General features: G+C 39.4%; 1 protein-coding gene across 1 annotated transcript in view; it reads right to left on the bottom strand.

Moving 5' to 3' along the window:
* SHISA9 (shisa family member 9) overlaps positions 1–15,545 on the bottom strand; it is a 279,534-nt gene extending 263,989 nt beyond the window's left edge. Inside the window, exon 1 of the mRNA XM_075179782.1 lies at positions 14,778–15,545. Coding sequence (XP_075035883.1) covers positions 14,778–15,295 — 518 coding nt within the window. The 5' untranslated portion in view covers positions 15,296–15,545. The remainder of the gene's footprint in view (positions 1–14,777) is intronic.
* Between the last annotated feature and the right edge of the window lie 1,545 nt (positions 15,546–17,090).

The raw sequence follows: 17,090 nt of genomic DNA, 5'->3' as shown, positions 1-17,090 counted from the left end.
GCATCTCCTGCATGTCATTGTAATTTCTAAAAGTTCTGTACCACCAAGTTGATTGTTGGAGCAAAACAGGAAATGTGATGGAATTCCCCCCACTGTAATGCTCTAACAATATTGGAGGCGTTATCACAAATGACATATCCTCAGGAGAGTCCAAGCAGGATAAGCCATGATGCAATGACATCCCTTAGTTTTTAAAACAGGTTGTCAGCGGTATTACCTCTGACCTGCGCCTTGTCTCATGTCTGATAACCACCTCTCACTCCTGCCTTCAAGACTTCTCCCGTGCTGCTCCCCACTTATGGAATTCCCTACCACGCCCAATCAGACATTCCCCCAGCCTTCAAATCTTTAGATGCTCTTTGAAAACCCATCATTTTTTTAGAGGGGAACTTATCCTTGATAATACTATTCACACTAATGCACCCTCACAACTATCAGAATCTCCACTATGAGCCACACTCGCTCCTCTTGTTTCAGCTGTGCCCTCTTCCCTTTAGAATGTAAGCTCTGTAATGAGAAGGATCCTCCATACCCTTTGTTTTCATGTCTCCATTCATTTTGTCTGCCTTGTCTGTTCTTGTTTTACGTATGTCTTGTTTTATGTATGTCCTTGTCTTCCCTACTGTATGGCGCTACTTACAATAATAATAATAATAATAATAATAATATGCCTCTTAGTGAAGCAGATGATACACAGAGTAGCCTGCCTCATAAAAATTTGGCGTACTTGGGTACATGCTGCTGCTGTTCCTAATGGTGAAATCACCGACTTAGTGGGCTGTCACAGTCATATAATCTTTAGTTTGCCCAGTTCCGCTTGTCCCCATATCTGTGGTTAAGTGTGGTTAAGTGCACAGTGGGTAGAATAGCATTTTGTAGCCCAATAATTAAATTTGTTAACGGGGACACAAGACCTCAAGAAATTGTCTAACACCAGCTGCATTAATAGTGGATATTGGACGGTGATCTAATACTAGCATAGTCCCCATGGCGTCTGTGATCCGCTTTGCAACTGGGTGATAGCTTTCTTACTTTTGTCCTCTTGAAAAGGATTGTTTAACAGTCAATTGTTGTAAACTACTAGTAGTCTTCTTCTGGGTTGAAGATTCACCCCCAGCAGCAGCAGCGGAACTAACGCTCAATAATTCTTCAGAGGAATCATGGTTAGTGGAGGAGTCATCTAGCCTTAGCAACTTGGATGCAGGATTACCTCCCATCACTTGTGAGGATATTAATGAAGGTGTTGGGGGTGTAGATTGCAGGTGCTGGGATTTAGATGAGAGAAGGGAGGTAGCTGATGCTGGACTGCTTGCTGTTAGTTTTTAGCATAAGTTTCTGATTTTCCCAAGAGCTTTCCATGAACTCGGTTCAAATGGCGTAACATGGATGAGGATCCTAGATGGATCCTCTACTGACTGTGGCTTTACAATGCTACAAATGGCTAAACACCTGTTGTCAGAATTTAGGTAAAAATAATTCAACACTTAAGAGGTGGATTTTTGGTCTTATGCCCAGGCATGACAATGGCCTTCTTCTTATCACTGGCAGGAACTGCTGCAGTCTTTGTTTGAAAGTGTATGAAAATAGTATTGTTACCTGTGAGGTGGTCAAAATTGACTGCAAATGACTTGAAATTAGTGTTATTGAGGTTATTAATAATGTAGGATAAAAAAGAGCAAAATTATGCGATTTATGTGATTTTAGCATATTTTAGCAATTTTACTAAAAAAATACAGATCCAAAACTAAAACCAAAACACACAAGGGTGGTTTTGCCAAAACTAAAACCAAAACCAAAACACGAAGCTAATCCAGATCCAAAACAAAAACAAAAACCACTTCACTGGGGTCAGTGAGCATCTCTAGTAATTACACTCCTCATATGCATTGGCAGGATTGTGCCATGGCAGCATCATGGAAGATGAATTGGATCAGCAACAGGTAAGTGGTGGTGAAGTGAATGGAGGAATAAATGAGCAACATGGAAGGGGAAGTAGGGGGAGGAAAGGGGGGAGGAGGGGGTTGTGTAATGAGTATCAGAAAATAACTATTGTGAATAAGGGTGATGATTGGGTTTGATTATGAGGGTGAAAGGTTTAATGGACCCTAATGGAGGTAATTATGGTGAGGGAGGTAATGAAGAGTTTAATAAATATGAATGAAATTAATTGATGTAGGGGTTAATTAATAATGGGGATGAGGGAGTTTATTATTATAATTGGGTTACTGATGTTGAATGGGTTGATTTATGACAATGGGGATGAGATTGTATGGCGCTTACTAGCAAGCTGTCTGTATTGTATGGCGCTCACTAGCATACTCTCTGTATTGCATGGCGGTCAGTAGCATGCTCTCTGTATTGTATGGTTGTTATTAATACTGGCCAAATTATCATTCAAAGTAATATAATACCTGCTTTGTCTTGCATTACATGTTGCATGGGGTATTTTTATTTAACTTATGCAGAAAAAGCATTTGTAGAATTACTGATGCTAGTGTTTACAACTAATCACAATTAACCACCATGGTTGGGACATCCCAAAGATTTGCATACAGGTAGGCAGAGGCAATGTGATTTTTTTATATCACTAGGTAGAGTTTAGAATCAGTGGGAGATTTACAGGGATGAGTCCTCAGTTAGATTGATTCATATGATAGTGGTCAGGCTTCATGCAATAGGAAGGAATTCCAAGACACAACTACTATCAAGTTAATGATATCCCTGGAACCTCCTGCTGCTGGATTAGCTGCACCACTACCTGTAACCGATGCGTGTACTCCACCCACTGGTGTGCTGACTCTGCCCACTACGTGTTGCATTGGCTGATGTGCCAAGGACTAACAATGTGCTAACCCACCTACTTTTGTGTTGGCCCCACCTACAATTGACTTGATCTCGCCTACATGAGGCCATTTTAATTTTTTTTCAGTGCCACTTTAAGTTCCCAATCTTCCCCTGATGGCCAGGGAACTGCTCCAATCAGCAGCAAGGACAAAAAAGGAAACGGCAGCTGGAACAGAGAAGAGGGAAGTGGCGGACATATAAGTATAGTCTGCGGCTGCATATTACTACTGGTATACGTATTAGTGTTTATTATTAGCAATGGACACCTTTGTGACCATTTACTTCTGCTGATCATATTAGTGGCATAATACCACTGACAGACAAATCAAATTATTGTTAGTTCACCTAAGGCTATTGTGCCCTTATAAATTTGAATTCTTTTTTCTGCTCTCTGGAAGGAGGAGGACCATTTATGATGTCTTCACTGGTATCCTCTGTTGTCCTGCTTATGCTACTAATTAGACTACTGCAGTACTCTATATCCAAATACAGTAGAAAGCATACTTTAAACACACTACATAAAGCCAGGGTGTCAGTGGACAGGAATAATTAACTAATTTAAAGGCCAAATACACCCAAAACTGAACATAAATGTTAACAATTACTGGAGCTAGTGGTCAAATTCATAAACCTTTTTTTAACAAGAGGAGCAGCAACATTATGAGGCAGTGTTCCAACAGGGAAGTAGGCATTGAGGGTTATATACATTATATACAATTAGGTTCTGTAGTCAGCAGAGAGGAGGCCAGCATGCTATTCTCTATCTCAAGTGTGAACCTCTGAGTAAGTGCCCAACTTGACCTCAAAAAGGGCCTTAAAAAGGGATTGACCTTCTAAGAGGAAGAGTTTGAGGCTAAACCCCAGTAACCATTGGTAGGTCAACAACCTGCCACAATTACTTACCAGCATTTCGGAGATCCTCCATCAAGATCTCTGTGGTGAGGTGAGGCTGTCCTAGTCATTGAACAATACTCTGCCTGTATAAAAGCTCTTCTTCGTACAGACAGCTTATTGTCAATTGGCGCTGCCAGTGGATGCAATGACAACCTCCTTTGATCACAGAAGACATCAGAAAATCAGTAGGATCGATTGACACAATTATTAATTTGAATTTATATTTTACTTATTGGACTCGCAAAACTGAAATTTCAATATTTGTGGTGGTGCAAACATTTTTGCTTCTTTAAATTTGTAATTGTACCTGGAAATAACCATACCCATGCATGTTAATATAGATATGGAACTGTCAGTGACTCCTACAGAGAAGCTGTCACAACACGGAACCTGAACTCCTTATTTTTCCCAATCCTGCCCACTGGGATGTACCCAGAGCCCAATGAGACCTATGCGCAGGGCTACTGGCATTAACTGGGTGATGCTTCAGGCTCACTAGCAGACCCATAAAACATCGAGCCCTGGGCTAATTCCCCACTTAGATATCTCTTTGTAATAACAAAAAGGTTTATTTAGTTTGTCAGATTCACTAAAAAGGCTATAATACAAATCGCACAGTGCATGGTATGCGACAAGACATGCCATATAAGGATAACATTAAGCAGTGGTCATAGGTTGCAGAAGCAGTGATTGTAGAAAACTCACTAATCTCTCCTCTCTACCTTACACGTCAATGGTTTTCCCAATCATCACCACGCTTTCAGCAGGCACACGAAAAGAAAGAGATGTCCGTGCAATGTCCATACAGTCAATCCCTGGTCCTGAGTGGTGCTGTATCCAGACAGTCCAGTGGAAGCCATAACTTGAAGCCAGTCCTGTCAAGAGATCCCCATACTCCCTGAGGTTTCCACAGTCCAGGTGATTTGGGGACAGTTGGAGACATCCTTCCCTGACATCACGACTGATGGGTACTATCTTTAGGGGAGTGTCAGTAAGTTATTCTCTCATAACCCAGGACTCCCTGCTATTTTAGCTCCCTGAAGTCTATAGTGGTGTGTTAATAAACAATGGAATCACCAATTATCCCACAAAGGAGTGTAATGTCAGAAAATTTATTTAAGTCCAGGCTAATTGTGAAATTAACCCATTAGTGGTTTTTCATCCCCAAAAATGATTTTCCGCTGCCAGCTTTATCCGGTTTCTGCCCCTGACACCTACCCTTAGTGTCCAAAGTTGCACAGTCCATATTGTTAGTGGTTGGTTCCTGTACCCATATAATGTATTACAAACACACACATCAAACTCTTTCTTTCTACTTGATTTTATAAGACCTACAGTATTAACAAGATGTGGACATTTGTGTTCTCCTGGCATTGTGGGTATCAGGATGGTGTTTTGGTAGTAGCTGATAAGTTGTGCGGAGCCACAATGTGGCCTGTCAGTTACTAACCAAGAGAGAGGCTTCTCTCTGATTGGACAGAGCGTGGTTACAATCTGCAACCATTAGATATATTTTTTTTTACTAAATTTTTGGGATCTATGGTAGACTTTTGTTATTGTACATCAATGTCTAAGAGGGATATTTCAGTATTATACACATTACTATATTTTTTACCAATCATGAGCATATTGGGCCCTATCCTATATTTACTTAAATGTATATCTAACAAGGTCAAAATATCTACGTAGAATCTGGAATCGTGATTCTGCTCTTCGTTGTTTCTTTGCTTTACAGCTGGTTTTATCGTGGTCTGCAGGAAACATCAAGAGGATAAAGGAATACTCTGTGTTCACTTCCATGCTTCTAGATGTATCTTTTCTTACATTTTATTAAGATTTATAGTTTAGTGGGAAATTTCAAATGCCCTTTAAAAAACAAAGAAAGGCAATGATCATTCCGCAGCACTACATGTGAAAAATATTTTTTTAAAAAAACGTCCTCTTTAAACTATAAAGAACACACACACACACACCATTGATTAGCACTGGGTTCATCAACATTCTTAGCAAAGCTTCAATTGGAATTTCAGCCGGAAACCTTGTGATATAATTTGCCACAGATAACATACTAACAGCTGTGAGTGAGTGGATCGATAGCATCTGAGTGATTGAAGCAGGTCCCAAATGACAATTTCTTTCTGAAGTGTATCTTAGAATCTTTTTATTGCATTAATTTGTCTATGAGTTGTTTGTGAGAATAATGCATTTATACTGTAATCAAACTGTATTTACTGCCTGCGCAAAGTAAGCCAAGAAGCGTTTAAATTAGACACAACTGTCGTGGCAACTAAAAAGCTCACCAATGCACTAAACGTGTGACGCCCACTGCTTCCACATTAAAGATCAAATTTATGGCTGATGTCTGTTAAGCAAGATTTTTGTTTTTTTCTGGCGCTAATGTACCCCTTCTGGCACTCTGTGTATATGTTAGTTACACGTATCAAACATAGCAGTAATGGGATGGAGACGCATGAATTTGCTATGCAACTGATGTATGTTATTTGGGAAATTGCACTTGGAAGCTGCACATTCCCACTGGGTCAATGAACACACAGCTGTGGAGTATGTTTTTTCCTAGTGATGTACAGTATACGACTGCATATCATTGTATGGGCGTATATGCTGTCTAAGCAGTGCTTTTAAATCCTGTAGAATGCAGCAATGTATTTATTACACAGATAGATAGATAGATAGATAGATAGATAGATAGATAGATAGATAGATAGATAGATAGACAGAAAGACAGACAGGCAGATAGACAGACAGACAGACAGATAGATAGATGGATTTTAATGTGATCACTTAAATGTTCTGAGATAAAAAATGTCTTTCAATGTATAGTATGCCTATTTTTAAAGGGAAGTACCGGGTTTAAATATGTGTCCCTGGAACTGTCCCCATTTTTCAATATTGACCAACTGTAAAGTAAGGCAGAGTATACACAACAGTTTTTCACCTGATTATTGTGCCAACAACACAATAAATGACTGTCAGGTCCGATATTGCTTTAGCGTATATGCTCCCACAATCACTTTTTATCGTACCAAAGAACATCGTATCGCTTCATTTGATTTTATACCCAGACTAAAAATCTCTATAAACAATTGGAAGACGTTGGGCAAATTCTGCAGTGTGTATGTACTCACGACCAGCAGTGTAGGCAGATCTCTATAGAGTTTACAGAGTCACAATCTCTTCAGCAGATGGTTATGAGAGATGAAGAGCACAGATCTAAAGGTAAATTGTGTACGTGTTCATGCAAGAATTGGCATGCTGAACAGGACTTATAGTCTTTGGTAAAATCGTTAAACATATCGTATCGAGAGAAATATTTTGTTGTGTGTACCCAGCTTTAGATTCATCTTATTCTGTTGCGCTATTTTTTTTCCTGGGTTTTATGTGTAAAAAAGCAGATTATTTCAGATCTAAAATAAAAATATATATTATATTATAACCACGTTCAATAAATATGGAGGTTCTATACACCTACCCATGGCAAAATATAATGGAAATTATTTTAAGATGTTGGTAACTATGCAAATGGCATGGCTGAGTGTATGTAGAGATTTGATAGGCTAATAGGTGGTCTATATTGCACAATTTATAATTACACCTGGAAGCTGCCATTCTACCTACCTCATTAGAGCTAGACATTGATTTTACTTTTTAAATAACAATTATGCCACAATGGGGGGGAATGCAATTGGCCTATTACCGTAATAGTGGTAATAGTGCGCAGGCCATGATACTTTTTCAAGGAACGCGGCCTGCGCACTATTACCATTATTACGGTAATAATGCGCATAAATACCGTTATTACGGTAGATTTTGCTCGCAGCTCCCTGAGCTACAATCAGAAAGCCGGGTTAATATTACCGTAATAACGGTAATAGTTTTTACGCGTCAGGTCTTCGGGGGCATTGAATTCCCCCCAATATGTTTATAACTACGAAAATATAACCTAAAAAAGGAACCAGGAATTAGGAATCTCTTAGGAATAAGAATATGTACCTCAATACCTTTAAAACGAACATATATTTGATAGTAAGTGGGATTAAATCTATATATTATCTTTCCTATACAATGCTAGCATTACAACAATTGTGTAAATAATTATTTATAAATCACATATTTATACATATAAAGCCTCCAAACACAAAACTCAAAATGTTTTCTTTATAAAACAAGTAGTACAGATAAACATTGCACTCACCAAATAAAGCAATAGAAGCAAACATTTATGCCACTTTGAGTATTAATTTGCTCTTATCTGTGTTGTTTCAGACCAATTATCTGCCCTTTTTTATAAACAAAACCAGAACCTAACATTTATGTAACAAAATGAATCTCAATACTGACATCATCTTAAGTTACACTTAAATAATTAATATATCCCAATACAGGTAAATAATATACATGAAATAACAAATATTTGTACTTAACTAATTCTGGCCAGCAAGTTACCTATCCTACTTCCTTTAAATTCTCCTTTAAGGGTGGTGTTTCTCTGCCTTGCATTATTCTGGAGCAGTGTAAGTAGTTATTGACTTGCAGTTTCCTAGGTAACAGAAATGCTACTTACCAATTGGTGGATTCACTTGCAAAGTTTGGAAAGTGGTTTTGCTGCAAGTATAACATATATGCAAATCACGTCATTCTAGTTCCACTCCCGACTGTAATTTGCCATGATTTGCTGCATTTTAGCAGTACGGGGTGGAGCCTAATGATGTATTACGCATGGCCATGCCTCCAGCACTCAGCAGCAGAATCTCCCACCTGGGATCTCCCCTCGGGGAGATCCTAAAACTTGGCCAGTATGATTTATGTACATGTGTTTGTGGATTGATACACATTAGCGCCAGTGTTCCACCACTATTTTACCTGTATCATTGCAGCCTTCTGGCAACTAATGCATAATAGTCCCTGTATATGGGCCTATCCAACAGCTCAGCCTAACAGTCAAGCAGCAGGATAATCACATAGGTGGCCAAATTTGGATGAGGTCTGTCTTTTTGGCAATTGAGCTGAGGAGCTGGGGCACTTATGGTCGCACACACAGGTTAATAGCAGTCATCTTCTGTCCACATTTTTTTATATTGATCCCATGAATTTCCATAGCATCAATCATCATCATCATCATCGTCACCGTTTATCATTAACCTGCGTTTTAGTCATTTAGGTGTCACAGACAGTACACTATTAATATAGAAGCAAGGGAGGAGTAAAAATGAGAACTGTAAACCTGGATGTATATCCTCAGAATGTGACATTACTCACAAATAATAATTAATATTTGTATCTACTGAACTTATTGATCATCAATTGTAATTGTATAAAGTGGTAGCTGGCAGTGAGCACACAGCAAAAATCAAGATACATATATGTGTGAAGTTATTGACTAGTTTACAGCCTTTACTTATAGCTGCAATATCACTTAGGAATGTACTTCCTAATACTCCCCTTCCCCCTCCCACTACCTAGACCCCAGAGAAAGCTGCATGCAGTTGCTTTTCATGGGGATCATTCATTCCTCCCACAGCCCCAGCCAAAAACCAGAGCTGGTGTGGGCGTAGTGGGACAAACTAAAAGCGGCAATCAAGAGTTTACTGTTTATGATTGGCTCTCCCACTCACACACACTCTTCATCTCCCACTCACACACACTCTTCATCTCCCACTCACACACACTCTGCATCTCCCACTCACATACACTCTCCATCTCCCACTCACATACACTCTCCATCTCCCACTCACACACACTCTCCATCTCTAACTCACACACACTCTTCATCTCTCACTCACACACAGTCTCCATCTCTCACTCACACACACTCTCTATCTCCCACTCACACACACTCTCCATCTCCCATTCACACACACACACTCCATCTCTCACTCACACACACTCTCCATCTCTCATGCACACACACTCTCCATCTCCCACTCACACACACTCTTCATCTCTCACTCACACACACTCTTCATCTCTCACTCACACACACTCTCCATCTCTCACTCACACACACTCTCCATCTCCCACTCTCACACAGTCTCCATCTCTCACTCACACACACTAACCATCTCTCACTCACACACACTCTCCATCTCCCACTCACACACTAACCATCTCTCACTCACACACACTCTCCATATCTCACTCACACACACTCTCCATCTCCCACTCACACACACTCGCCATCTCCCATTCACACACACTCCATCTCTCACTCACACACACTCTCCATCTCTCATGCACACACACTCTCCATCTCCCACTCACACACACTCTCCATCTCCCACTCACACACACTCTCCATCTCCCACTCACACACACTCTCCATCTCTCATGCACACACACTCTCCATCTCCCACTCACACACACTCTCCATCTCCCACTCACACACACTCTCCATCTCCCACTCTCACACACTCTCCATCTCCCACTCACACACACTAACCATCTCCCACTCACACACACTCTCCATCTCTCACTCACACACACTCTCCATCTCCCACTCACACACACTCCATCTCTCACTCACACACACTCTCCATCTCCCACTCACACACACTCTCCATCTCTCACTCACGCACACTCTCAATCTTCCACTCACACATACTCTCCATCTCTCACTCACACACACACACTCTCCATCTCTCATGCACACACACTCTCCATCTCTCACTCACACACACTCTCCTTCGCCATTTGAAGATTCTGAGTTTTGATATGACACTCCTCTGTTACATACCAAGCAGCCCGGGGGTTCTGGCTAAGGTGAGGGGACACTCTAGACACATTTTCATAGGTGGTGACGTTGCTTTAATACTTGTATATCCCACTGCATGTTTCACTTTCTTATTTTATTTAACAAAGGTTTACTTAATTGGCCGCAAATTGGAGTCTAATGAATTTACAAATCAGTAACTCTCTGTCACTGTCACACTGTTTTATACCTGTACACATTTTATATAGGAAAAATAACACTTTATTTGCAAAAAACAACTTTCGTTTTATTAGTGAGTGCAACGTTTGATTACTCTATAACAGCAATAAATGGCATATATAGACATATGTTTCTGAATAATCATAGTAAAGATAGTGCATAGAGAACGTGATCACAAAGATGAAGGTGAAATATTGAGATAGATGTCTTTATGAATGTGTGTTGGTTTCTTAAGCTTCTTTTACACTTTGCATTACCTTGAACAATTAATTAACTGTAGTAGTCATTTCCACCTCCTTTGGGAGAGCTATCTGTCAATCAACTATGTCCTTATATCCCCCCTTAGCTTGTCAATCTTCAGATCATGCACTGTGTTATATGCAGTGCCGTCATCGAATGTTATGGAGATATCTACAAGAGATTGGTTAAATTCATTCATGTCCTTAATTAGAAATATCCCAAAACCTTAATGAATTCCAAAAGTTTGGGTTTTTTTTGACCGTCCAATATTCTGTTAACATGCTGATAATTTAGGACAAGAATGGGGATTACATTTTTCCTATGTGTTTATAATTCATTATTTAAGTTTATTTAGCAAGTGGTGCTTTTGGTTGATCTGTCTGTGTTTAAGTAAGCATACCTATTAACTGTTTATTTACAGACAGGTTAAACTTAAAAAGTTCAAACCAAGTTAAGGATAAATCTATTTTATCCTCTCCTGGTCTCTGACTATATGTTATTTCATCAAATATGAAGAACACTATAGGACTTTAGGTAAGTTAGAAAGGTAATAATGTTTATATTTAGCAAATATTTAGCAATATTTAGCAATATTAAGCAAAATACCAGGAGGGACATCATCTGTCAAAAGGATTATTGAGTGTTTACATACTGACATATAATAATCTGAAAAATAACATCTGATAACACCCCTGACACTATGTATTGTATCATAAACACTAAGGACCTCATTTAGAGTCGGACACAAAGTCTGTTTTAGGCGCAAGTGTCCAAGATGGAAGCGGATTTGGTGCTTTCTGCACATGCATAGTGTTTTTTTGTTGGATGCGCCTAAAACGGACTTTGCGTCCGACTCTAAATGAGGTCCTAAATGTGATTTAGGTGCTCATATCTCTGATTTTGGAAAATTATAGTTGATTTCTTCTTGGGGATACGTATGTTAAAGAGGAGTTAGTCATTTGTTATGTAAAGTCAGTTTGTCAGCATTGGCTCGCTTTATAGTCCTATAGACTTTGTTTATTGCATTTAGCACTATTGTCATTCTACTATTGCCATCAACTAAACCAGGGAAGTTTATGCTGTAGATTTTCACCAAAAATCCACAGATGTAAGACTTATCCTGCATGCAAAACCACTTGAGAAATATGAAAAATAGCAATATTGTCTCAAAGTTGATAGATAGATTACATAAATGTATCATGCTATAATATCTGGTCATTAATATTTTTCCAATAAATATGAATTGGGTTTTCCACCTTTCTGATACTAACTAACACACCTGCTGTTAGAAGCCACTGAGGAACACTGCTGGTTTTTACCAGGAGTTTGCTCCACTGCTTAAATTTCCAATAGGTGGCTACAATAATCACTTTGGGGTTCCTTTTTCCCTATTAATGTTGCCAATATACTGCAATTAATCCTGTATACCACCTTTAGGGTCTGTCGTTAGTACATGATATTGCACTGTTTCCTAAAATAGTAGGTACATTTCTTCTAATATACATAAGTCATTAATCAAGTGGCTTGCCCTCTTCCTTTGAAATGCCAACTAATTAGAGTTCATTATTTCATGTTCAAATAAAGAATTTGATAGCAAACTTGCTTATATTACTCTACACTCCTTACAATCATCATTGATGACCAATAAGAATTTGTAGACAATCTAAGATGTTCTTAAAAAAGAGACTATAGCCTTTAAGCATTATAGTTCCAAAAGAACAGCATTCCACATTGGTTCATTCTTAATGGCATGATGGCAAGCGCAATAGATTTGTAAGTGAAGGAGTACAATGTTGTCTGAGAAGCTGGGTACTTATGGATAAGAAAACCTCACTCCATGGCACTTCACATCTCTATAAATGTTATTTTTTCCTATTCCACAGAGAACTATTCACACCAAACATTTCCTTCTCCTCTCCAGTGCAAACCCTGAATGGTAGCATCTAGGCTGAAGAGAAAAGACATTTATCAAAATGTCTGAAAGGAAAAGATTCCCAGAGGAAAGAGATAAACAATCTGAAAGGGGAATCAATATTTTAATTGATGTGAAAAGAATGAGAAAAAACATCTTGTAGATAATCTACACCTGCGATGCAATAAATAATTCAATTACAGTTTACTACGAACACCTATGGATCAGGAAACAGTGTGTTATTTATTCTTATATAGTGCAGATAGATGGCATGCCAGCTCATTGTATGAAGAAATACACTAGCATACAGTATGAGTATAGCTTTTGTACAGTATTATGATCTGGTGCAGTCACATGTATTGTACATCACAAATATTTCCAATGCAGGATGACCATATATTATTGTGCATGATTTCTATTGCTACTCTGATGATAGCTTGGAGCTGCTATGGTAGCACACTTCAGTTCTCTTAATGTGTGTCTAATAGATTTATTACAATTATAATATGCCCATGGTAATATTTTTGTATATGCACATATCATATATGGTGATTTCATAGATGATAGATAGATAGATAGATAGATAGATAGATAGATAGATAGATAGATAGATAGATAGATAGATAGATAGATAATGCTGTTTTTTAATCAATAAGTAAAGTCAAAACCTTGTATCTCCAAACATGATTCCATCTGCTATCATGTGGTTGAGATTAGCATAATGAATCACAGGGAACACAGAAGTTAAAAATATGTTATGTCTTCACACAAAAGCTGACACGATCTGAATATTGAGATGATGGGAAAAAATGGGCTTTTGTCCCAAACTGTCAACCTGCCCACTGCCCACGCAAATCTATTTCTCTATCTCTTTTATAGTCTCAGTGCTCTGTTACTTTGGGCTTGTAGTTATTTTTCAGTTTTATTTATGTGAGTGTATCCCCTTTATTGTCCAACGCACCTTTTCTCTTTATCAATTTGTCATTGCTATACTAGTTCCCCATGTCTTTGATATTTATAACTGCATCCCTTTATCTGCCCGATTCCACTTCCTCATCAGTCTCCCTCTGTGTTCCACTTTTGTTCCCTCTCTCTCCCCCTTCTCTCCCGGTAATCATCACCCAGCAGAAGGATAACCTAGAAAATATAAGCAATCTCCAACCTCAATACGTATAAATTCGAGGATACAGTTTCCACTTCCCTACAATGGTTCTTAAATCCTTTATTCATAATTAAGCCATTGAAGTCATCGAGCTTTTAGCCCCATGCAAGAAAAGACCAGCTCACTGCACAGAAAGAACGTCTGCAAGAGAAATGAGTTTAACCTAAATACACACATACACTCTGAGCAGGTGCATCGTGCACTTTCCATTTCCAAACACAAGATACAGTTTCTTGGCTGCCGAGTTAAATTCCAGGATGCGTATATGATTCAGTAGAACCTAAAATCCAGGACCGCAAACGAGGCGTATCTGCAGCCACTGTGTGGGTGGTATATTTGTTTATATCACAGCAATACTATAACAGAAGAGACTGTTACATAGGTTGAAGGAGGGAGTATAGATGGGAATCTGACCTTACCACACCTGAGTGCAGTACTGGTATTCTAAGGGCAACTACCTGTTTACAGGTCATAGCCCAATCTCACTGTAACCTTTAACACCAAACCTCCGTCACGCATGATTTAAAGCGTGGAAAGACAATATGTTGAACTGTTTGTGCTGTTTGCACACCTCGTTAGCATTGATCCGGTTGTCTTGTGACAGCGCAAGGTGTTAAACGCATCAAGTGAACGCTGGTCATGGAGCTTGTTGTGATGTACTATGCTCATGGAGTTGGTGATGGAGAATGGTCATTTTGCTGGTGATTGACTATGGGTCAGTGGTTATTTACAATCTATGGCATTTTTCAATGATGGTTAGCTACCCAAGAGCGACCTACCTTGACATATTTTCCCTTTGAGGTCTGTGCGCTTTTTCCAGTCCAAGTTTGGTGAATATCCCGACAAGGACCATTACAGCTACTACTCCACATATGATGTAGACAATCAAATTCGTTTTGTCCCTAGTGGGATCGTGCAGGGGGTCGTCAATCTTTGGGGGTGTCTTTCCAGGTAGCAGCCAGATAGGTCTGTCATAGTTTGTGCAGACGCTCTGATCCAGTTTTGCTTGTTTGAACTTACAGCAGTACCTGAAGCCACAAGTACCACAACAGTAAAGAAAATCCCCCGAACTGCAGTTGAATGGAGGGTCCCATTGCCCCATGACATCAAAATACCCCCTGCAACCCTCAGCAGTCTGAGGAGGCTCTGAAGACTCTACATCTCCATGGTTGGACAGGTTGACGTCGGAAACAACTTCAGTGCTCCCAAAGTGAGGTCCACTTTTCCCTTGTGCGCAACACAGCAAAGTAAAGAGATCCGCTACGAAGTAATACAATATTACCCTAATTCCTTTCATGTTAAGTGGCTACCTTCCTTTATCTTGAGATGGAAGATCCAAAGTAGCAAAGGAGAACCATGAGGAGGAGAATCAGAAGACCTCAGCCCATCAGTTCAGGTCCATCATCAGTATTACAGCAGATCAGTGCAGTCCTCACCTGGTAGGTGTGATATTCTTCTCCCTCCTTGCGGTGATCCTTCCCTGTATCTGTGCAGCACTAACTGATGTGCACTTGTGGAATCGAGGAAAGCAGAGGGGTTTCTGGATTGTTAGAGTAGTGTAAAGAGAGAGAGGGAAAGAGGGGAGGAGGAGGAGGAGGAGGGAGGGGGAGGAATAGATATAGGAGGAGTAGAGACCGAGGGAGGGATGACATGGGCCGTGAGTAAGGAGGGAGTGCTTGGAAGAGATGAGGAGGGATGTATTGTAAATGAGTGCAAGGTGATCCCGTCATTCTCCAGCATAGTGCTGCGGTGAGCAAACATTAAATCAAGCACACACACTAATCAAAAAGTTTTCTTTTGTCACCTAGGAACTGTTTTGCTTTACAAGACACTCTCCTGGAAAGACACTTTGTTTGGCAAAGGACACATTGCAGTTTCATACTACTCTGTTTTTCAGAGGATATTCTGCACAGAAGCCTTGTTGTAGTCAGACCATTATGTCGACAAGTTATGCTATGAATCAGGCTTAGGCATCCTGCCGTCGCTGCTGTGAAGCTACATATCTCAGTATCCCTGCCATAGGTATCCTACTTCTGCTATAAAAACCAACAAAATATCAAGCATCAAATTATAAATGACACCCTCATTTATATAAGCAATTACCTATGTATTTATTTTAAAGGCATACAATATTAGAATTGGGGTTTAAAAAGAGTACAACTCTGTTATTAACTATTCTTTCATATTTTTTTTGTAAAATAGTACTTTTTGGATTAGGACAGTTAACAAATGAACTGTTAAATGCTTAATATAGTGCTGTGGTAAAGAAGTATTGTATATCTGTGATTACATTCCTATTGATTGTCAAATACTTCTAAGGGGCAAGGTTTAAGACCAAATTGTGGCAAAAGTATAGTACTCCAGCTGTTAGTGGACTACAAATCCCAGCATGAACATGACAGAGCTGATAATTGTCATGGTAGTTCAATGCAGATGAAGTTCCTTAGGTATCCTAGTCTTTGCTCTTTGTGGAAACAGTGCTTGTGTCAGAGATGCTGGTTTCATATTTGTCATGTAAATATTAATAGCCCTTTGACAGTCATTTGGCTGGTGCCCACTTGTAAACTACCAGCTGTGAAGTTCATGCACAGCAAGGATGGGTCACATGATCACACACAAAGCTGATCATTTTGAATAAACAGACATTTGCCAGATACAAAAGGCAAACTCTTATTCCAATGAGAGTAAAAATATCTACACAGATACATGTGATTCACCACCGAGTGTTTCATCAGTTCTAAATTTAACCTGAAGAATGGAAGGAAATGGAGAAAATCTCATATAGGAGTGACTAGGGGAACAGATTCTATTTTTCTCTAATTTGGGAAAAACATAAGGACAGCCCAGGTTTATTTTAGGATTGGAGGAGGGCTGATTAAACAAAATAAAGATGGACTAGGATGTTCAGAGCAGCATTACCAGAGGCACCTTGTCATATCACAGCAATGTTAAGAAATATATGCATGAAGCAGGAGGTTTGAATTTGGTGGCGTGAGGATATTAATTCCCTAGGCTTGTGTCAGTTTTTAGCATTTGGGTCAAAACAATAGACTACATGTCAATAATGTTACCAATGTTGCTGATACAAGAGC

This window comes from Mixophyes fleayi, chromosome 7, assembly GCF_038048845.1.
Source record: "Mixophyes fleayi isolate aMixFle1 chromosome 7, aMixFle1.hap1, whole genome shotgun sequence".
In the NCBI taxonomy this organism is placed as follows: Eukaryota; Metazoa; Chordata; class Amphibia; order Anura; family Limnodynastidae; genus Mixophyes; species Mixophyes fleayi.
This window is presented reverse-complemented; position numbering and strand designations above follow the sequence as displayed.